Source organism: Rhinolophus sinicus, chromosome 9, assembly GCF_057876585.1.
Source record: "Rhinolophus sinicus isolate RSI-liver-muscle chromosome 9, RSI-T2T, whole genome shotgun sequence".
Lineage (NCBI taxonomy): Eukaryota > Metazoa > Chordata > Mammalia > Chiroptera > Rhinolophidae > Rhinolophus > Rhinolophus sinicus.
In genome coordinates this window covers 22,386,285-22,408,517 of record NC_142509.1, presented here as the reverse complement: position 1 = coordinate 22,408,517, position 22,233 = coordinate 22,386,285, and the positions used below count along the sequence as shown (strand labels likewise).

The 22,233-nt window shown below is 52.1% G+C and overlaps 2 protein-coding genes across 13 annotated transcripts in view; one reads left to right on the top strand and one right to left on the bottom strand.

The window, feature by feature from the left end:
* Nucleotides 1-15,578, top strand: part of EMID1 (EMI domain containing 1) — a 45,054-nt gene extending 29,476 nt beyond the window's left edge. For 2 of the 9 annotated variants that reach the window (XM_074321385.2, XM_019743021.3), the window contains 3 exons: nt 4,668-4,712; nt 11,240-11,330; nt 14,792-15,578. In XM_074321385.2, coding sequence (XP_074177486.2) covers nt 4,668-4,712; nt 11,240-11,330; nt 14,792-14,916 — 261 coding nt within the window. In that variant the 3' untranslated portion in view covers nt 14,917-15,578. Of the gene's footprint in view, nt 1-4,667; nt 4,713-5,775; nt 6,405-10,188; nt 10,274-11,239; nt 11,331-14,791 lie in introns of those variants that run through there. The other 7 variants (XM_074321386.2, XM_074321383.2, XM_074321384.2 and 4 more) reach the window with 5 other exon arrangements.
* A 1,019-nt stretch (nt 15,579-16,597) lies between these two features.
* Nucleotides 16,598-22,224, bottom strand: RHBDD3 (rhomboid domain containing 3). 4 transcript variants are annotated; one of them, XM_088800955.1, is made up of 8 exons: nt 21,744-21,883; nt 21,434-21,585; nt 20,846-21,141; nt 19,576-19,765; nt 18,519-18,902; nt 17,392-17,551; nt 17,015-17,302; nt 16,598-16,928 (listed from the first exon to the last, which is right to left on the bottom strand). In XM_088800955.1, the coding sequence occupies exons 4-8, from the start codon at nt 19,721-19,723 to the stop codon at nt 16,751-16,753; spliced, it is 1,158 nt and encodes a 385-aa protein (XP_088657081.1). In that variant the 5' UTR covers nt 19,724-19,765; nt 20,846-21,141; nt 21,434-21,585; nt 21,744-21,883; the 3' UTR covers nt 16,598-16,750. The 4 variants fall into 4 exon arrangements, with proteins under 4 accessions (XP_088657081.1, XP_088657082.1, XP_074177489.1 ...); XM_088800956.1 differs by lacking the exon at nt 20,846-21,141 and adding an exon at nt 20,360-20,438; XM_074321388.2 differs by lacking the exons at nt 20,846-21,141; nt 21,744-21,883 and adding an exon at nt 22,085-22,224.
* Nucleotides 22,225-22,233: the final 9 nt, after the last annotated feature.

The window sequence follows — 22,233 nt, the reverse complement described above, 5'->3', positions numbered from 1 at the left end:
TCATAGCATATCAATTATATTTTTTTCCCCACTTTTTGTGTGGTTTCCCTAGAGTTTGCAATATAAATGTATAACTAATCCAAGTCTACTTTCAAATAACACAATACTGCTTCATGGGTAGTACAAGTACATTACAATAACAAAGTGTTCCCAATTCTTCCCTTCCGTTCTTTGTATCATTGCTGTCATTCATTTTACTCATATAAAAGCATATGTAAATATATGTATATATAGAGGATGTCAAAAAAATGTATACACGTTTTAAAAAAGAAAAAACTGTATTAAAATTGTAATACTCAATATATACCAATAACAAAAGATGAAAACAAGTCACGTGTGTACATTTTTTTGGCACCCCCGGTACAAAATATATATATATATATGCATATATATAAGCATACATAATCGAATACATTGTTGGTATTGTTTTTTTGAGCAAACTGTTATCTGTTAGATCAATTCAGAATAAGAAAAATGAAAGTTTTTATTTTACTCTCACTTATTCCTTCTCTGATCCTCTTCCTTTCTTTATATAGATCCAAGTTTCTGACCTATATCATTCCCTTCTCTCTGAAGAACTTCTTTTAACATTTCTTGCAAGGCAGGTCTACTGACAAAAAATTTCCTCAATTGTTGTTTGTCTGAGAAAATCTTTCTTTTCTCCTTTACTTTTATTTATGTACTTATTTTTCTCCTTTACTTTTAAAAGTAAAAGTAAACTTTTACTGGGCACACAATTCTAGGTTGGTGGTTTTATTCTTTCAACACTTAAAATGTTTCACTCCACTCTTTTCTTGCTTGAATGGTTCCTGAGGAAAAGTTGGATGTAATTCTTATCTTTGCTCCTCTAGGTAAGGCATTCTTTCCCCTCCTCTAGATTCTTCTAAGATTCTTCTTTATCTTTGATTTTCTGAAGTTTGAATAGGATATGCCTACATGTTGGTGTGTGGTGGGGGGGTGTTGTTTGTTTAGTTGGTTTTAGGGATTTATGCTGCTTGGTGTTCTCTGAGCTTCCTGGACTTGTGGTTTGGTGTCTGACGCTAATTTGGGGAAAATTCTCAGTCGTTATTGCTTTACATATCACTGCTATTCCTTTCTTTCTTCTCTGGTCTTCCCATTACATGTAGTATGTTATGCCTTTTGCAGTCATCCCACAGTTCTTGAATATTCTGTTCTTCTTTTTCAGTCTTTTTTTTCTCCTTGCTTTTCAATTTTGGAAGTATCTATTGTCATATTCTCAAGCTCAGAGATTCTTTCTTCAGCCATGACCAGTCTACTAATAAGCCCTTCAAAGGCATTTTTTGTTCTGTTACAATTTTTTTGATTCCTAGTATTTTTTAAAATATACATGCAAAATATTTTTAACCTGAAAATTTTAAATAATAATATTGAATCATATGCCTCAAATGCCCATGTGCCCAACACCAAGATTAAGGCATAGAACCTATCAGTACCTTTCTTTCTTTTTTTTTTTTTAAATAAATTGTATTGGGGAATATTGGGAAACACTGTTTTTCTCCAGGGCCCATCAGCTCCAAGTAGTTGTCCTTCAATCTAGCTGTGGAGGGCGCAGCTCACTGGCCCATGTGGGAATTGAACCAGCAACCCCATTGTTAAGAGCTTTCGCTGTAACCAACTGAGCCATCTGGCTGCCCCCTATCAGTACCTTTCAAGTCTCCATGTGCCCCTCCCCTGTCACTTCCTGCTTGAGAGTTATCTTTAAGGGAATATGAAATCTTGGCCAGGAAACTGAAGGGCATGTGACTGCAGGTAGTGTTTTCATTATTTTTTGCTGCTCTGGGAAGATTCAGGGAGGGGATGATCTGGGAGATAAATGGCTGAAATTCTTTTGGATTTGTGTTTCTGGACCATAGCTTCTGATACCAGAAAGAAGGGCCTTTTCTAGGTTTGGAGTATTTCTTACGAGGCTTGGGAAGAATGATTGCCCTGAGATACCTGACCATATGAAGAGGACCTTCAACCGAATTCTAGTCTTGTGTTTTTTTTAAGATTTTTTTTTGGGGGGGAAAGGGGGGGAGGGGAACAGGACTTTATTGGGGAACAGTGTGTACTTCCAGGATTTTTTCAAAGTCAAGTTGTTGTTCTTTCAATCCTAGTTGTGGAGGGTGCAGCTCAGCTCCAGGTCCAGTTGCTGTTGTTAGTTGCAGGGGGCGCAGCCCACCATCCCTTGCGGAAGTTGAGGAATTGAACTGGCAACCTTGTGGTGGAGAGCCCACTAGCCCATGTGGGAATCGAACTGGCAGGCTTTGGCATTAGGAGCACAGAGCTCCAACCACCTGAGCCACTGGGCTGGTCCCTCTAGTATTTCTTTTTTATTCTGTCTTCAGATTTACATCTCTCTGCTTACATTATCTATCCGTTCTAGTATGTTGTCTATTTTTTCTATTAAAGCCCTTAGCATATTAATCATGGTTTGGGGTTTTTTTTTTAATTTATTTTCTGATAATTCAAACATTCATGCCATATCTGACTCTGGTTCTTATATTTGTTCAGTCTGTTTAAACTGGATTTTTTGCCTCTGAGTATGCTTTGTAATTTTTTGTTGAAAAACATGATGTACTGGGAGAGAGGAACAGCAGTAAAGAGGCGTTTTGTGATGTAGTGGTAAGGTGTTGGGGTCAGAGGGAGCAGTCTATCGTCCTATGATTAAGTCTCAGTCTTTTGGTGGGTCTGTGCCCCTGGACTGTGAACTTTGCCAGTGCTTCTTAGTTTTGTTTCCCCCCTTTAGTGGGACAAAATGGCTAGAAGGGGCTGGAGTTGGGATATTCCCCTTCCCCCATGTGGAAGGCTAGAGCAGATTAGAGTTGGGTATTTCCCTATCCCCAAGTCAATTAGGCTCTGATAAGACCCGAACAGGATAGGATGTGATAAAATATCAAGTTGGTGCAAAAGTAATTGCTGTTTTTGCAATTATTTTTAACCTGTCAAACCACAATTACTTTTGCACCAACCTGATAATTTCTCCTGAGGGCAGGCCTTGTTAAGAAGAAGAGAAAGCTCTGGCATATCTCAAGATGGCTTCTTTCCCCTTCCCCCTACAGAAAGTGCAAGGGGATTTTTCTCTGAAATTCATTGTAAGGACCTGGTAGAGCTCCTAGATGTAAAGCTCACAAAAGTGTGGGGGGCTCATCCACCCCTGCCCACAACTGGGTCCTCCTGGAATTTTTAACTCTCAGAGTTGTCCACACTGAGCCCCAGCAATTTGTCAGTTAAGTTTAGGATTTCTTACATGGCACTGATTCCCAGGGAGATTTCTGCTCCAGTAAATTCTGCCTGTCTGTCTCTGCCATTTGGGGGTCAGTGGCTCGCCCTGTACGTAACCTCACTTCTTTGATGGATCTAAGAGCTGTTGATTTTTCAGTTTGTTCAGCTTTTTACTTGTTGTTAGGACACCATGGTGACTTCTAAGCTCTTTATATGCTGGCCAGAAATCTTGTTTTGTTTTGTTTTGTTTTGTTTTGTTTTGTTTTGTTTTGTTTTGTTTTGTTTTTAAATCAAATTTGAGGGAAAAAGTTTTGGTTAACATTTCTTCAGAAATTTCTTTTTCTGTTCCTGAGCTCTCTTCTCTCCTTCTGGGATTTCACTTACACTCAATACTCTCCCATGAGTCCTTGAGGCTCTGTAAATTTTTTTTGAAAATCTTTTCTCTGTGCTTCAGTTTGAATTAGTGCATTGACCTGTCTTCATGTTAATTGATTTCTTCTGGTATGGCCAATCTTCTGTTAATCCCAGCTAATGATTTTTTTATTTTAAATATTATCATTTTCATTTCCAGGATTTCCATATTTAACAATTTTCACATCAGGATTCTTTTTCTTACAATTTTCACATCTCCTCAAATTGCCCATCTCGTTACCCATTATATGAATTCCACTAGATTCTTTAACATATTTATCATAGATGTTTTAAAATCCATGTCTGCTAATTTCAACATCTGGGTTGGCTATGGATCTGTTTCTACTGACTGATTTTTCTCTTGAATATGGGTCACATTTTCCTGTTTTTTCATATGTCTAAAAAATTTTTATTGCGTACTGGACAATGTAGATAAGATAGTGAAGAGAATCTGTTATATACTGAAGGATTCTGTTATCTTCCTCTGAAGAGTATTGATTTTTGGTCTAGGATGTGGGTTGAACTCAGCTTTGTGACTTTAGGATGGACAGTTCACGGACAATCCAAGGATTAATGGAGAATAGTTATTCAGATTCACTCCCCTACCGTGCCTCTCTACTTTTTAGTAGTTCCCCTCAATTTCCTCCTTCTTTGGAAGTCTTGACTCCATCCTCTGACTCCTCAGGCCCCAATAAAACTAAAGCTTTCTCTTTGAGCTGTTTGCTGGGCTGAGGGGTCTAGGGTGTACCCTCAGAGGAAAAGCTATAAGTATATGGATTTTACCCAATGTAGTTACCTTCTTTCAAAGGTCCAATATCCTCCCGTTTCTGGCTGCTCTTTATCACTTTCCATTGCCTTCAAACAGTTGTTTTTTGCATTTTATCTAGTGTTAGTCTATTACAAACTACTCTCTGTCTCTTCTTCTCTCAGTCTCTCAGCCTCTCTCAATATTTCTCTGTCTCTCCCTCCTGCCCTCCCTCCCTCCATCTCTCCTTCCCTCTCTCATTGCTTCTACCTATCTCTCCTTGCAGGGAGAACCTGGCCCCAAAGGAGACCGTGGTGAGAAGAGCCACTGGGTAAGCTCCAGCCCAGCACCGACCTCCCACTGTTCCCTCCTGCCCTGGGCACTCAGGAGATTATTTTGGAGTGGGGGCACCCCAGCCAAATCCCCATTGCAACCTGGTCTCCCAGGGAGGAACCTTGATAGTTCTCAGCCATAGCCCGCTCCCCAGTCCTGTCCCTCTAAACCGGGCAGGACCAGCCATATCAGTAGACCCCATGCTCTCTGTCTCTGTCTTTGTCCCTGTCTCCGCCTTCCCTCTGTGGCCTTTCCAGGCCAGGGCGACCCTGCCTGTTTCTCCTGGGCAGTTTGGGCTGACCCAGTCCAGACTGCATCTCCTGCCTCCAGCCAGGGCTTTGGCTTCTGCTCCCCTGTCTACGGAAGAAAGGGAAACATGAAAACAATATCCACACAGAAGAATGGGACACAGGCCCTTAGGAAAGCCACGAAGTACAGGAACGGAGGCATAGAAATGCTGAGGTACACAGGAGTCCGTAGTAAAGGGACGGGACCTAGACACCACCATACACATAGGAAATCCATGAAGCATGGGAAGAGAGGCCTAGAACCTGTCATGTACGTAGTATACATGGTAAATGAGGTTAAAAGACCTATAATTAACGTGAGGTCCTAGACACCGTCACATAAATGAGAAGTGGAAGGAGAGGTCTAGAAGTTGTTATAGGCACAGGAGAACTATGGAAGATAAGGGGATCTAGAAACCACCATACATAAAGGGAGCCCATGAAGAATGGGAAGGGGGGCCTAGAAACCGTCACATACACAGGAGACATAAATGAGAAAGGGGGCCTAGAAATCACATGTGGGGTCCTAGAAACCTTCACACATATTGAAGATAGTGGCAGTGAATGAATTTCAGGGCCTAGAAAGCTATCCACCCAAAGACACATTGGAGGAGGACCAAAAGCCCCATGATGCAGGGACCTAGAAACCATCACCGACATAGGAGACATTTGGAAAATGGACAGGATGGGGGCAAACACCCCTACAGGAGAAGCTCTTTTAGAGGCTGTTATTGTGCCTTCCTCCTCCACCCCCCTGCCCTCTCCCTGGTGCAGTCTGGCTGGGACATCCTACTTCCTGGCAGACACTGGTTAATGAGGATGTGGGAAGCACCCAGCGCCTGCCTTGCCCTCTCTGCTCCTGATTGTGGGGTCAGTGATGGATACAGCCGTGGGAGCCCCCCACCCTGCACGAGCCCTCCCCCATGTCTTTCCGTGACTTCTGGGGCCCTGCTACCTTTCTGGCAAGCCTCTCCCAGCTTCACGTTGCCACTCTACTCCCTATCCCATCCCCACCCCCAGTGGCTCCAGAGACTTAAATATTCTGCTAGTATGGGCAGGAGCTAGGCTGGGGGACAGGTAGACCCCTATGAGCCCAGCTCTCTGCCTCGCCTCCACCCCTTCACTGGTCTCTCCCAGCACATTTCCACCCAGATCAGGAAAGGTGGGAGAATGAGATGAAGTCTGAATTAGGCTGGGCAGCCCCATCCCTCCATGGGGATCCTGGCAGGAGAACAGATGCCTGAACTGTCCCAGACCAGGCCTCAAACTCAAGACTGCCTGTAGGAGGGGCCCCCAAGAGGTAGCAGGGCCCCTGCCCATCCACTTGCCTCCCCTTACCCACCTGCACTTCGGCCCCTGCTTGCTGCCTGCCTGGGAGGGGGCCTGCTGGGCTGGGGGGGGTGCATGAGGCTTTGGGGGCTGGGGGAGCAGTTCTGTCTGGGGCAGGTGGGAATGAGGTCCCGTGTGGGGAAGAGCCCTGAGGGCTCCTATACACACTCTACCTCCCAACTGCACTTAGCCAAGCTTTCAGATCCACTGGCCTGGCTGCGGCTCAGCAGTGACACCCAGTGGTCATGGGCATGCACTGTACGTATTGCCCAGGAGTATTGGGCTGAAGCAGCCTATCTACGTAGACCTTATTCAGACAGGAAAAACTGTGGCCCAACTCCACAGCAAATTGTTGGTAGAGGAGGAACTGAAGCCCAGGCTTTTCAGCTCCCAGGACCAGGGCAACCAGTTAACATTCCCCTAAGCACCTCCGTGGTGGGTGCCAGGCCCCAGGCTAGGCACTGTGGACATAGATGAGATTTAGACACGCCCTTAGGGTGGTCACAGTGGGCTGGGGTGGGAGGAGAGCAGATTAGTAACCACCAGTGACAGGACGGGGAAGCTCAGCTGTGATGAAGGAGGATTTAGCATCCTCCTAGGGGAGGAGACCCTTGCTGAGGCCTGAAACATGCATTAACCAGGCAAAAGGTGTTCAAGCAGAGGAGCGGAACGTCATGTGCAAATACCTGGAATGGCAGTGTGATAGGCAAGGAGTGAGATAGAGATCAAAGAGGCTTTCAGGACTTAGGACGCCTGGAATTTTGAGGAATTTGAACTTTGGTCTATGGGCAGTGGGGCGTCATTGAAATAGTAATGAGCAGGGAAGTGATGCCGTCAGATTTTTGTTTGCAGATGACCCTTCTATTGCCATGTGGAGAATGGATGGGAGAAGCGGAAAGAGACGAGGCAGGAGGCTGTCAGGGCCATCCTGGCAAGAGACGGTGGAGCTAGAAGTGGGAGGGGGAAAGTGAGGATGGACAGGTGTCTGGAGCTAAGAGACCCTTGAGTGCTAGTTTAGCTATGAGGGGACGCAAGAAGTTAAAGGAGACACACTCGTAAAGGAGATCCAGGAGAAGCAGGCCCACTGAGCTCCGTCCATGGAAAATGGGAGATGTCTGTAAGATGGCCAAGTGGGGTTGTCCAACAGGCCCTGAACACTCAGTTCAGGCTGGGAGGGGACCGGGGCATCATCAGTGCAAACAGCAGGCCACGCATCTGGGAAGGATCCAAATAGCAGAATCTTTTTTTACATTTTTTCCTCAAGATTTTTATTTTGAAAATGTTCAAATACATAGAAAAGTTGGTGTAATGAATATCCTTCTATCCTTCCTCTGCATGGACCAGTTAGTACTTTGCCACATTTGTTCTCTTTATATATTTACAGACCTTTTTTTTCCTAATCCATTTGAAAATAAGTTGCAAACCTGCTAGTATGGGCAGGAGCTAGGCTGGGGGACAGCTAGACCCCTATGAGCCCAGCTCCCTGCCTCACCTCCACCCCTTCACTGGTCTCTCCCAGCACATTTTCCACCCAGATCAGGAAAGGTGGGAGAATAAGGTGAAGTCTGAATTAGGCTGGGCAGTCCCATCCCTCCATGGGTTTCCTAACACATCCGTGTATATCTCGAAAGACCATAGACATTTTGCCAAAGAGCCACAATACCACTGTCACACCTAAGAAAGATGACATTAATTCAGTGAAATGATGCCATTTAATACATAACATATACAATTTACCAGTCATCCCCAAAATGCCTTTTATAGCTGTTTTCCCCCCTTCTGCTTCCCCCTCCCCCCACTCCAGTTCAAGCCATTATTTCTCAGTCTAGTTGTGTAGGACACAGTTCTCTGACCTATGCTGGTATTATGAGCCTTGCGCTGCCCCCTCCCTTCTGGCTGAGGCAGTTGGCCGCTCACAGCGGCCCTTGCCAGTTGCCAGCCACTCACGCTGGCCACCGGCCACCAGCCACACCTGGCAGCACACGGTAGCCCAAAGCAGCACTCAGCAGCCCACAGCCAACCAGCTCCAGGGAGAGCTGTTGTTCACAATCTTAGCTGTAGAGGGCGCAGCTCACTGGTCCATGTGGGAATCGAACCAGGAACCTCCGCATTAGCATGGTGCAACCACCTGAGCCACCAGGCTGGCCCCTTTTTTTAAACTTCTCATCAAGATTCATGCATTACATTTGGTTGTCACATCTCTAGTCTTTTTTAATGTAGAACAGGCCCCCTGCCCTTTTCTTTCTCTTGACTATCTTTTTGTGAATGTCTCACCGTCTAGATTTGTCTGTTTCCTGGTGTTGAGATGCAGGTTAAATACTCTTGGTGGGAGCACTTACGGGGGATGTGGTACCCTCTTACTGCATCTCATCAGGAGGTTCCTGATGTCAGCTTGTCCCACTGTCTATGCCAGCAGTGGCTTAACATAATTTTTGAAGGTCATCCATTTTTAGATCCTCCTCCTGTGATACTTGAAGAGGGATTACTTTGCTGTACAGCCTGTGGTGACCCTGTGACCCCTAGGCTGCAATGGCCAGTCAGTGGCCTAAGGGTAGCTCCACCCATGTGATGTGGATAGGACACCTGGATCATAACACAGTCACAGAAGGGCCACAGTGGGCTTACAGACGTGTTGGGAGGCCTCTTGGTTGTTAGATACTTTGAGGGGTAAACAGCTACTTTAAAGGGCTGAATCGTAATTGTAGCAATATGCATAGTACACATCATTCCTTCACTTACTCCACACTGAGTAAAGGACGCTGAGAGAGACTCCCAGTTGTGTTAGGGCTGGAATCGTTCTATTTGCTGTCCTGGTGCTCTGTTGGAATTAAGATATCTACATCCCAGAAATAGCTTAAAGCTGGACTAGAAAAGAAAAAGGAATAAGGGAGTGGAGTTTGGGCAAGACCATGGACCCTGTGCTGGGGAAGGAAAGGACAGACAGATTGGGAACAAGTGCAGGTGAGTGCCAGCTGGTGGTCTGTGGCATGAGCCCCGGCCAGCAGCTGGCACTGTTTGGGAGTGGGGAGCCCCAGAGCAGGGAGGTCTGGGGTAGGTGGCTTTGTGGGCCTGCTGCTACATCCCTGGGCCTGGGCAATGGAGATGCTGCTTAGAGGGTGGGGCTGAGGGCTGGGCTCCAGGACATGCAGAAGATGGACCTGAAATAGTCAGAGCCTGGGAGGGATGAGCCCAAACTGAGAAGGGCTGGAGACGGTATCAGGGCCTGAGCCTCAGCTTTGCCAGCATTTTAAACACTGCTTCCCATCAGCGATGCCACTCAAACATATCCTAATTTTACTTTTATATGTTCATTTTGACATGCATGAAAAGGGTACAGCAATAGCCTTGATCCCACTGGTAGAGTTAATTGGGGTGAGACTAATGTAGTATTTAAGGCAAAAAGTGTTTCAGTTTAAAGAATATTAAGTAAACAAGAGTACAAGTGGCCCAGGGATGTGGCAGAATCACACAGGTGATGTGAAAACAACTGGTGTCTGGCAACAGAGTTGGGGGGGACAGTACTCTGTGGCAACCTCCAGGGAACTTTCTGTGGCAGGTTCGATGGCAGGCTCTGGGACAGCAGCACTGCCCCTGCTGAGTGGCATCCCCCTACCCCCAGTGCAGCAGGAGTTGCAGCCAGCTGGGATCCATCAGGACTTACTAAAGGGGCTGCTTCCGCCTGCCTTGTCCCCCTCCTGTCCTCTCCTGGTCTTGTCCCAGCTGTCCATGGGCCCTGGGCTGTGGCAGGTGGTGCGGGCTGCAGGTGCATGTCCAGGGTGGGGCATGGGCCACCAACAGGCTTTGCAGGGCCCCCTCCCCTGCCCCCTTCACGGCTGCATCTGTCTCTTTCCTCCGCAGGGGGAGGGGTTGCACCAACTACGCGAGGCTTTGAAGATTTTAGCTGAGAGGGTTTTAATCTTGGAAACAATGATTGGGCTCTATGGTGAGTAGAGACAGACAGACGGACAGACAGCCCAGCCCCTGCCTACCAACCTTCCCCAGGCCCTCCAGGGTGGAGCTGCCTGGGCCCAGTCATGAGGCCGGAGAAGTTGCCTGCCCCAGGCAGGTGGGGACCTGAGAGGCCAAGACCACCCATCCCTCAATGGCTGGTTCCTTTTCCACAGGTAAAGGGGAGCCCAGAAACCTGGGCCCCACCTCTGTGGTCAGGCCTGCGCCTCCAGGCATTGTGGGTAATGTGGTTTCCAGGTCTGCAGGGGAGCCAGAGGTGACAGATTTTGAGTTTGGAAGAAATTGTGGGCAATGAATCCAAACTCCAGGCCAGCAGGGAATTATGGGTAACAGAGCCAGACTACAACAGTGCAAGGGATTGTGCATAATAAAAATCAGAGCCCAGGCCCACAGGAGGATTATGGGTAATGGGTCTAGACTTCAGTCAGGCTTCAGCTCTAGACAAGAGCCAGTCTCCAGGCCCACAGGACAATAGGTCATGGAACTAGACTCCAGAAGTGCAGGGGACTGTGGGTGACAGAGCCAGGCCCCAGGGGACTCTGGGTAATATATTACGCACCAGTTCTGATCCCCCCACCCACCCATAAGCCCCCAGCGGCTCTTATAGGGTGGGCCTTCCTGGCCAAAGGTATCTTCCTGACAGTTTCAGTTCTCCCTCTGGTACTCCTGCCCTGCCCTATGGGTCCCTTTAGGGACCTGAGAGAGTCAGACCCTCACCCCAGGCATTCACCCACCAGTTCTCCACCCACCTGGTCACTTGAGGAGCCAGGCAAGCCCTGTCCCCTCTTAAAAGGGGAGACCGAGGTCTCCACAGAGACTCACACCCAGGCTTCTGCCCTGAAACCTGCTGGTGTCTGGCCCGTACACCTCACCCTTGGCTCCCCGGCCCAGCCCTCGGAGGCCGGACTCGCACCGTCTGCTCTTCTCAATCTCCCATCAGGCTCCTAGCTTACAGAGTTTCCTGCAGCAGCAGGCTCAGCTGGAGCTCCTGGCCAGACGGGTCACCCTGCTGGAAGCCATCATCTGGCCAGGTAACGGCAGGGTGGGCAGGAAGGGCCTGGGAAGGGCCTGGGGTCACAGAAGGCGACTCCTAATGCTGGACCCAGGCCAGCAGACACTCATTCTTTAGTCCTTCCATCCAGCTAGCAAATGGTGCCTGGCACAGAGAAGGCGCCGGTAACTATTAGGTTGGTGCAAAAGTAATTGCGATTTAAAAGGTTAAAAATAATTGCAAAAACTGCAGTTACTTTTGCACCAACCTAAACAGTTCTTGAGTGAATAAGCATCTGCTCTGTGTTGGCACCTTGCTGGCACAGATTCCAACATATAAGACAGACATAGTCCTGCTGTCATGGGACTTAGGGTGTGGGGGTGCAGGAGGGAGCCCCACAACTGCCTGTTAAATCCAAGGTAAAGAATACCATGGTGGAGTGAGATCAGGCATCCATGAAAACACAGAAGTGTCCCTGACCCAGGCTGGGGGATGTGGGAGGGCATCTCAGGGAGGGCTTCCTGGAGGAGGTGTCGGCTAAGTGGAGCCCTAAAGGGCAAGGATCAGGATTGAGTGAACAGGTAGAGGAACAGCCTGGGCAAAAGCCAGGAAGCCACATAGAGCCTAGAGGGATTGTTCTGTGAGATTGCTGAGGAGTGAATGCTGAGGCTAGAGGATCTGGCAGGGCCCAATTTGAGAAGGTCCTCAAAGGCAGGTCGGGGAGGCATGGAAGGAGGTTAGACAGTGAGGGGGCAGTACCTTTCCCTGTTCCTATCTGTCAAGATGGGGCTAAGAGGTCTCTCCCCATTATAGGAGCTTGTGGCTGGCCCTGGAGAGAAGTAGGGATTGGCTGCCCTCGGGGCTGAGCCCCATTCCTCACCTACCTGCTAAGAGGCCCCAACAGCCACCCTTCTCCCACCTCCAGCCACCCCGCCCCATCTCACAATCCAATCGTAGTGCACAAGTGCACACAGGTCTTGGACGTCATTTCCAACCTCGCATCTGGGGGAACTGAAGCCCCCAAGCAGGAAGGACCAAAGTCAGAAGCAAGCCTCCTTCATTCAGCAAAACTATAGGATGCACCGACTGAATGCCAAGTCTGGGCAGGCACTGAGGCAGATCCCAAGGGTACCTGCCTTGGGGAGCTGCCTGTCGAGTGGCAGGGATCCCCAGTATCTGGAGATGAGGGTCATGAGGTACAGGAGCACCAAAGGATGTGAGTGAGGAGCAGTCACTTCTCACTAGGGGGGTTGGGCAGGGGGTGGGGGTGGAGAAGGCTTCCAGGAAGACAGGACACTTGTGTTAGGTCATGGAAGATCCCTACGAGTGCGCCAGGAGGAGAAGGTAGGAAGGCCAACCCGCACAGAGAGTGCTACATGGGCAACGGCCTGGAGGTCAGAAGGTGTGTATGTGGTCTGCTTCCAAAACTCCTCTTACCATTCCACATGGCTTCTCTAACGTCTAAAAACATCACTGACTTCTTTCCTCTCACAGAGGAGGGACCAAGGACCTAATCCCAGGCTCTCAGCACCTTCTCAGGTGTCCCCCATCTCCTCTCTCAGGAGGATTGGGGCAGAAGCCAGGAAGGGACAAATTGTGGTCTTCGATCTATACCTTGCCCTCCCTCAGCCAGCTGTCTCCAGCAGCCCAGGGAGGACGTACCGGTCACCTGGAGAGGCCCACGCCCACTCGATGGCCATGAGCCTGGGAGAGGGGCCCCACGAGCCAGCTCTGGTTGTGGGCCTAGAAGGGGTGGTGTGGTAGGAGGGTGTCAGAGAAAGAGATGGAACCTTCCCCATTGGCCATCATACACAGCAGGTACTAACTAATGACCCCAATGGGGCTCACAGTTAGGTTATAAACAGTAATGATAATAATAGTTAACAGCTGTCACATATCCGGCCCACCCGGGCTGGGGGATTTACAATAATCACCTCCAGTCCTTACAATAAACTGGCTAGGTGGGTGATACCATGCCCATCTCACAGAGGAAGTAACAGGTTCAGAGGGCTCATGTAACTCCCTTAGGGTCACAGGGACAGCAGTGGTAAGGCCAGGGGTCTCCCCTAAGTCTGTCCTCTAAAGCACTGGCTCCTCTGGCTCCATCAGCAAAGGTTTGCGGACACCTCTTCTCCACGTGGCACTGGGTGAAACCCAGGGGAAACCAAGTCCCTGAATTTGGTCATGTCAGAACAGCACCTCATGACCAACCCACAGTGACCAGACCTGCAGGACACCTGGGTCGAAAGCATACCAACCTAGTGACCATAATAATCCAGCATGTACTGTGAAAACCACTTTCCACTCCTTCTTGTGTTTAAACACTTACCACATGTGACAACAGGAGTGTTATACCCGTATTCCAGATGAGGCTCAAAGGTCTGTGACTTGCCCAAGGCCACATGGGACATGGTGGGGCCAGGACTTGGCCCTAGCTCATGTGGAACCTGAGTTCTGTGCCACCCTCCTATGCTCCCTGATTTAGGGCAAGAAATGTCCCATGACTGTGACCACACATGCTTATTTGCCCCAGGGGCCCCAAATCTCAGCCTAGAAGTATATGGGAGGCTGGGGCACATAGGGTCAGACACTGGACAGTTACGAGGATATAGGCACTCACCTGGCAGTGCCCCCAGTGAGAGGCTGGTGCTCACCAAAGGCCAGCCTTTGAACAGGGCTTTGGAGGCTTAGCCAAGCCCTCCATCCTGGGGCTCTCTTGCCCCCCTTGGAGAAAACAGCCCATCCTTCTAATCTGCCTGACCAGCTTATTTAACTTGGAGAGGGAATGAGGTGATAGTCACAGAAGGCTTCCTGGAGGAGGTAGGTCCTGCTCTGGGTTTTGAAGAATGAGTAGGAGTTTTTCAGGTGGCAAGAATGCCAGTTACTCACTTTCACTCTTGGGGGTCAGGTCATTTCCCGGCTGGGGCATATCACCATAGCCAAATTGGAACTGGCTTCAATAATTATAGGAGTTGGCTGGGACCTCAGAGTATATCTGGAACTGTCCCTCTGGTTTTAGAGATGAAACAACTGAGGCCCTGACAGATGTCAAATTTGCCCAAAGCCACAGTCAGTAGTAGAACCTGACCTTCCTAAACCCTTCCCCACCACAGGTTGCCTAATCTGAGAAAGGAAGAGTCTGTTCTCTGGTCTTAGTTTACCTAGCTGCGAAATGGGGATGATTCAGGGCACACCTCCACCCCAAAATTTAGAACATTCACTACATTACGCATTTCAGAAACATCGTGGGTTCATTTATCCCCACTTGACAGAAAATCAAATATTAATAGACACCCTGAATGCTCTCATTGGGTTGGGGCTAAAAACCATCCTTGGGGTGGGGTAACACTAACCAGCTTGCAGACCCCCTTCTTTTCCACAGCTCTGCCTTCCTGGTGCCAGGGCAGAGTGCCCAGTCCCCCCAGCCCCCGAGAGGGCCAAGAGGAGGTGGGTACTTCACACAGACCTCACTAACACAGGTTCTCTCCTTCCCTCCGGCAGAACCAGAGGGGTCAGGGGCAGACCCTGCCGGCACGGGCACCCCCAGCCTCCTGCGGGGCAAGAGGGGAGGACACGCAACCAACTACCGGATCGTGGCCCCCAGGAGCCGCAACGAGAGAGGCTGAGGGCAGTGGCGGCCCCTCGGGGTGGGCAAGGCCAGGCTTCGCCTCCCAGCCTGGACTCAGCCAGCTGCCTTCAGGGACCGCCCATCCATATTTATTAATGTCCTCAGGGTCCCTTCTGCTCCCTAGACCTTAAGGGTAGGCAGGTCTAGGTCCTGGCACCCAGTGCATGTCTGCCTATGAGGCTGAGCAGGGTCTAGGTCCTGAGACGGAGAGGTGGCCCTGGCAGGAGGTGAGGCCTTGCTTGGGGCCGTAGGCCTGTTTCCCTTTATGAAATGGAGTGAGGCCTGCAGGGAGGAGTTGGCAGGTTCAAGGTTTCTGTCTTCCCATCAGCTGCCCAGGCATGCAGGCCCATAGGCACTGAGGGAGCTGCTCAGCCCTCAGCACTTGCGGGGATGACGAGGGAGGACAGTCTCACCTCCCTTCCTCCCCACCAAACCTCAGAGCCCACCCGTGCCCCTCATCTTCTTTTCTGGTGCTGGGTTCCCAACCCTGTGATCTAGCTGCCTGATCTTACAGGATGTTGAGAGCCCCCAGCCCCTCCCATGTCCCAGGTGGGGTGTGGGACATGGAGAGGGATGGGCCACCTGCTCCTACAAAGCTTGACAGACACCAGGAGGTAGGTGTCTACTGGCCAATAAAGGCCCCAGCCTGATTCCCCACCAGCCTGGTCTCAGTGTGTGCTCAGATGGGGGGCAGTGGGGCAGGGCCAGGGCCTCTTACCTCTTCTCAGTGGCTTTCACTGCCCACTTGCAAAGCAAGTGTGAGCTGGCCTGTGCAGGGCTGAGGGGGCCAGAGCTGCCCTGGCAGCTGGGACATAGGGCTAAGTGGGCAGAGCAGTCTCAGGTCACCCCCACCCCCTGGCCAGGTGTCTAGCAATGGCTGTAGCTTCTGAGAAACCAGGAAAGCAAGGAGCTGCGAGACCTCAGGGCAGCTTCTAGATCGGGTGACACAGCTTCCCGCGCCTGTTTCCTCACGTGAGGAAATGAGACTGAAGGTGTGGACTGCAGGTTTCCCAGTCTATTTCCGGCCCCCAGCTGGTGACCAACAGCAGGCCCAGTCTCCAAATGACCAGTGTAGGCTGCTCCAGGATATGTGGCCCCCACACCACCCCTCAAAGTCGTTTCCCAGGTGCCTCTGCCTTACCCCTATGCCCAGCCCATCCACAACTCACACCCATGCCCCACCCTCAGCCCTCTTGGCTGTGTAAACCTCCGCTCCCTGGGAAGGAGCAAGGACAGAGGGGGGAGGGAGCAGCTGCTGCTTCAAAGCTGAGGAAGTTCCCCCACAGCACCCCCACCCGTTGCTTCCTGCCCACAGGGCACAGCAGTACACAGCCACTAGCTACCAAGCCTGCTCTGAGCCAGACCTAGGAAACCTACTGAAGTGGCCTGACCAGCAGGGACACTAGGGGCTGTGGACAGTCTTCCTGGAGGATGGTCTGGCCTCTGTGTAGGCTGAGATCTGAGGAGTAATTAGCTGGGAAACAAGCAAAGAATGCTCCTTGCCAGTGGCTCCAGCCCAGCAGAGGCCCAAAGTGGAGGACACAGCTTCCTCCAGGAAGAGGCTGCAGGGAGCAGGGACATCAGGAAGCTGTTCTGCAATTGGCTGTTCGTTCACTGTTCATTCATTCACCACCCTGATGCCAACAAAGAAGAGTCAGACACAGTTGCCCCCCGAGGAATCCAATCGAAAAGTAGACTGGTTTTTATTCTAAACAGTACCAGGGCAGGATGCTGGAACGTCCTCTCCGGCACACAGGAGACTCAGCACACGGCTGGGACTCAGGCTAACCACCCATAGGCCAGGCCTCTTATCACCTGAGGGCCTGCCTGTGCTAGGGGGGCCCAGGACCCTCAGGATGTGCGGGCCCACCCCTCCCCTGAGTCACCAGGGCCTCAGTGCCTACCTCCCCACCGACCAGCAGGGACACGGCGCCCTCAACATGGCCTGTGGCTGCCAGTGCCACCACTGCCTGCTCCGTGGGGAAGCCCATGCGCTCCAGCTGCTGCAACCTGTCAGATGGACGGGACAGGGAGAGTGTCAGGGCCACCTCCAGCCCCCACACCAGGGTACCCCACCCTTACCCACCCTGCCTTACCGCAGAGAGGAGACAGAGGACTTAGGCAGCCATAGAGGGCTCTCGGGACCCTGGGCTGACCCCTCCAGGAGCGAGGCCTGGATCCCCTCCTGTAGCATTTGTTCATCCAGGGATGCCCACCGTGGGGTCCCTGGGGGGAAGCTGGGCTTGGTCCATGCCAGGCCCACCTCTGAGGAGCCCTTCCAGGTCGGCTGCACAGGCCCCAGGCCTGGCAGGAGCAGGGCAGAGTCTTCACTGTGGGACCAAAGACTAGGGGAGGCCATGTAAGGAGGTCCAGGGGTGGAAGACCTGGAGGGGCAGAAGCAGAAGAGGGCCTGACTGCCAGGTACTGCCACAGCTTCTACCACCAGGGCTGGTGTCCTCAGCTTCACCCTCACCTCACTCCAGGATGAGTGACAGGCAGCTCAGCCACGCTGCCTGGGGTGGGAAGGAGTCTGAGTGGCCAGCACCCCGCCAGGGCCCTGCACAAGACGCCCTCCTGCAGTGCCTGCAGCCGCCGCTCAGAGATCTCCAGCCACCGGAAGGCCCCGGCTGCGTCTGTCTGCCCAGGGCAGGGCGGTTGGTCAAGGAAAACCAAAACCAGCCAGTGGTGAGCCCACACTACATGCCAGGCCCTGTGCCAAGCGTGTGATGGGCATTTCCTCATCTTCTCACTATGGCCCTGCAAGGGACGTGTCGTTACCCCAGTCAGCTGTGGAAGTTCAGAGAGGAAAAGGAACCTGCCTGAAGCTCCTCAGCCAGTGAGAGGAGCAGCCAAAGTGCCTCACCCCAAAAAGCTATATCATCCAGTTTCAGCCACCCCGTACCCACTGTTTCCAGAGCCCTATCTACCTGCTCAGGTCTGTGACTCAAGGCGCAGCTTTGGGCTCAATGACAATCCCCTATTGCCCTCAGCCAGGGAAACTTGCTCCCCGTACCGGGAATCAGCCAGGCCTCAGCAGCTGGTGTCCCCAAACCTAAATAACTACAGGGGGTCTGCCTGTGCCCGCTGTTCTCTCAGATTGCACTGTTTTCCCTAACAGGCATTAAGCATCTGGAGCAAAAGCCTGTGTTTAATGCACATGCACCACCAGCCATAGGTGGGTCTCCCTTTCGGCGCCCAGCGAACCCCAGCTCATTCTCACCCCTGGCCTTTGTGTTTTCTGTGCCCTCTGCTTGGCCCTCTCCCTTTTCACTTCATTTTAACCCCTCATCCTGCACGCATCAGCTTAGATGCCACCTCTATTGGGGAGGTCCAGGTTAGGTGCCTCCTTGGGCCACCTCAGCACTCCAGGCTCCCCTTTAAATTGTTATTGGCACCTCCACCTGGCCACGAGCCCCCAGGCCACAGCCCAGAAGCCTGGCTGGAGGAGAACATGGAGATGCTCCTGGAACGTGTACGTGTGCACAGCTTCCTGGCATCGTTGGGTCTGACCCCCTTATGCCACTTCCTTTCCAGGCACCCTGGGGGCCCAGCCTCAGAACCCACATGTCCACACAGGCCCAAAGCCCAGCCAAAGGATACAGGCCAGGCCAGCAAGGAGGCCACAAAAGAGTTGCAGGAAGGGTGGCTCGGAGCTGAGCAGGGGAGTCAGGGCGAGCAACAGCCATGGCAACAGCCATGGTGGCAGTGCCCCATGGGGCCGTTGTGGGCGGTAACCCTGCCCTGCCAGCATGGCCAGGTGGACAGGCATATATCCGCAGCCACCAGCTGCACTGGACACCCCGAGGCCTGCCAGTAGCACAGCCATTAGCCCGGCGGCCAGGGCGAGCAGCATGGAGGCATGCAGGAACTGCAGGGTGCCCAGGTGGCACTCTTGCTGCCAGCCCAGTGCAGGCAGGAGCAGCAGACTCAGGAGCAGGCTGGGTAGGGCCGTGTGGCCTAGAGCATGGGTCAGCAGTCGGTGTGCTGGGAGAGAAGAAGGGCTTATGTGCCAGGTTAGTAGCCCCAACCCCAAAGGCTGTCCCAGGTGTGCCAGGTTGGGAATTACCCTCTGCCAGGGCCACCCGCTAAGCCAGCCTCCCCTCCTCAGGTGCCAAAGTCTGCCCACTGCCAGCAATCACTCGTAAAGGGAACCAAGGGTTTCCAAACACTGTGGCTGCTCCCAGGCCGTATTAAACAGAACAAGGTGCACCTACCACTCGGTCTTCTCAAGAGTAACCAACTATGGATGAGTCACTTAACCTCTGTGAGCATCATTTGGGTTCCTCAGATGTAAATGGAAGCTGCTATTATTATTGGGAAACAGATACTCAGCTGGGGTCACTCCTGAACCCTCAGCATCTCCTCCCCATTCTCATGCTTAGCTGAAAGCCTTAGTTCTGTTTTCAAGGGAAAGCCATCAGAAAGGGAAGCTGTCTGAAAAGAATTCCTATTCACAGGCTCTCACCCCACTGCTGGCTCCTCCGCCCTCCTTGGCTGTGGACGAACTAGGAATACTCCCATCCGAGGCTGACCTTCCCAAGGGTACTGGTTCTATCCCTGCCTGACCACTGCAGGAGGCACACAGCTCCTGCCAACTGGTCTCAGGCCCTAAAGCAAGTCTCTTGCTTCCTCCAAGGCCCATGTGACCAGCCCTCACCCTGCCAGGGATCCAGCAGCAGCTCCGGGGCCAGGGTGAGGCTGGGGCCGGCCCCCACCAGCCACAGGCTGCTCATTAGCAGCATCAGGACTGAGGAAGCAAGAGGCAGCGCCGGGGAGAGTAGGGCAGGGGGGCCTCTGCCACGCATAGCTTGGCTGAAGGTGGTCAAGGGTGGTCCTGAGGCTGCGTGCTAGGGGTAAAGGAAAACAGTAACAACAGTTATTATTGCAGCTTTTATCTGACTTTCTTTCAACTACCCTACCAAGAGCTCCATTTTACAGAAGTAGGAACTGAGGCTGGAGAGGCCGTCTCAGCGACTTAGCCAGAGGAGCTCGGACCGTAACCATGTGCTTAGCCATCTTGCCAGTCCACCTGCCTGTGTGTGCGGATGGGGAGGGGCGAGGCCAAAAGAGCCCTCATGGGCCCTGAAGAGGAGCCAGGGGTGGGAGGCACAGGGCCAGGGAAGTTAATTGGGGCCCTGGACTCCCAAAGAGGTACCCCTGGGGCAAGTTCAGGGCCATCTCCAGCTTTCCTCAGGCTGCAGACCAGCCACCTTCCTCCCTACCACCCTCTACAGTGTCCAGGTTTAGAGCTCTGGATGGCCTCAGATGCCCTTGACCAAGGGGGAGAGACCAGCCAATGGGCACGCAGATTAGGGAGGGAGTGGGGCAGAAGAGCTTGAGGAGGGACAGCAGGAGTCCCACACCCTGAGAGCGTACAAAGTGACACTGGACCGAGACATCCCCTTGCTTAGAACCCTGAGCACAGCCCCTCCCCTTCTCACAGGAATGTTCCAGTATCCACTTCTTTCTGTTGTGTATCCCTGGGCAAGCTCTCCATCCTCTAAGCGTCTCCTTCCTCTTCTGTAAAATGGGGATTAATAAAAGCCTTTCCATGTAGGATGAGAAAACCGAATGGGCTAAGGCAGGGCCCAGCCCACAGCAAACTGTGGGAGGCAGATGTAACCACTAGCTGGCTCAACAAGGGGAGGCCTCAACACGGAGGCAGCTGCTTTAGCCTCAGTGGTTCAAGCTCTGGCCTTCAATCGTGCCCATTCCCTGCCACATGACAAGGCTTTTTCTCCCCTGTGCTCTCCCTTCACACCCCGCCTGTCCTGCAGGCCCTGCTGGAATCCCCTTAGCCTTGGCCAGGTCTATCTGTCTCAGGAGTCCTACTGAACTGATTTCAAAGGGCAGGAAGCAAAATCCCTGAGAGACAAGGCTGCCTCATCTGCTCCCTTGCTAAGGGCACCCTCAGCATCAAAACCCACCTGCCAGTTTCCTGCAGGAAAAATGTAGCAAGCTCCTCTGTCTGCAATGTCCTTTCCTCCATCTCTTCAACAGGCAAACTCTTTCGCACCCTTTGAAGCCCAGTTCAAATGTCCCCATCTCCATCTCTGGGCCCCCACATCATGCATCTTATCATATCTAATGAGCACGGCTTAGCCTTTCTCCCTGGCAGGTGGTCTGAGCTGGAGTGGGGGTGGGGGGGTTCGCTCCTCTTACTCATCCCCAAGTTCCTCAGGGTGCTGCTCCCCACATATTGCTGGTGCTGTATATGTGTTCACTGAAAGAAAGACACTAGCTGGCACCACGACCCACTGAGGGATTTGAGTGAGATTGGGTTGAGTGTAGAAAGGGAGACAAGTGCCACCCTTGCCCGGAGACAAGGAACCCACTTTAGGCTTTCTCCTGCACCCTCACAACCAAGTCCCTCCTCCACCTCTCCCGTCCCCCGCCCCCAGGTACCTTAGCAAGGGTGAACTCGCCCATGGACAAACAGAATTGGGGTTTGAACCTCCCTGGCCTCAGTCTCTTTATCTATAAAACGGGGCTATACACCATCAGACCCTACCTACCTTACTGGGAAACCGGCGGACAGAATGGGAAGGCAAGGACGGGGAAGATTCTTCCGGGTGATGGAGAGAGTGGGGGTCCCAGGGTGCGGGTCGGACTCAGCTTTGTGACTTTAGGAAAAGTACCCAAATTCCTTGGACCTCAGTTTCCCCTTCTGTAAAAACAAGAGTATTGGATGAAGAATGATTAAAGGGCCTTTTCAACCTCGACCGTTACTGGGGGGCTCTCGGGGCCGGTCGCAACGTTCGGGGCCTCCCATACTGCCTCAGCCCCCGCCCTCGCCGGCCTGGGCCACGTGTCCGGGGTACTCACTGCAGAGCGCTCCCCGGCCCGCGGAAGGCCGGGCATGATCCCAGGCTGGGAGTCGGTACTCAACCTTCCCGCCAAGGCCCGAGCGCCCCAAACCCATTCTGCTCGCGGTCGGGCGCGTGACCCTGGCGGACTAGCCGGCGCGCCACCCCCTCCCCCGCGGCCCGCCGATTAGTCAGCAGTTGTTCTAGGCCCAGATCCCTTCCCCCAATTCTCCCTCCGGCCTCCGTTTTCCTTCAAGGCAGACTCTTCAGAGACAGTCCCTAGAGCCTGCGGACGTAACCATCCAACCAATTTAGCCTCGTGCGAAGAATCACTCCGCCTTCGTATCAAGATCCGCTCACCGGCCGCTTCAGCCCCCTCGGTGCTATTTGGACCCGCGCGTCAAGTCCGGCGCTCTTTAGAGGGGATTAGGAAAAGAGTAGAAGTCAGGAGGACGAGAAAAACGGTGGCTCATCCCTCTTTCCCACACCCCCGTGGCCTGGCCCCATGG

Bases quoted from the DNA above. Each gene is read 5' to 3' on its own strand.
- RHBDD3 (XM_074321388.2), bottom strand. From the start codon at position 19,723: ATGCGTGGCAGAGGCCCCCCTGCCCTACTCTCCCCGGCGCTGCCTCTT. The intron at 17,552-18,518 runs GTATCCTTTGGC...CTGGGCAGACAG, and splicing joins CCTCCTTGCTGGCCTGGCCT to ACGCAGCCGGGGCCTTCCGG. The intron at 17,303-17,391 runs GTGAGGGTGAAG...CTGCCCCTCCAG, and splicing joins GTCACTCATCCTGGAGTGAG to GTCTTCCACCCCTGGACCTC.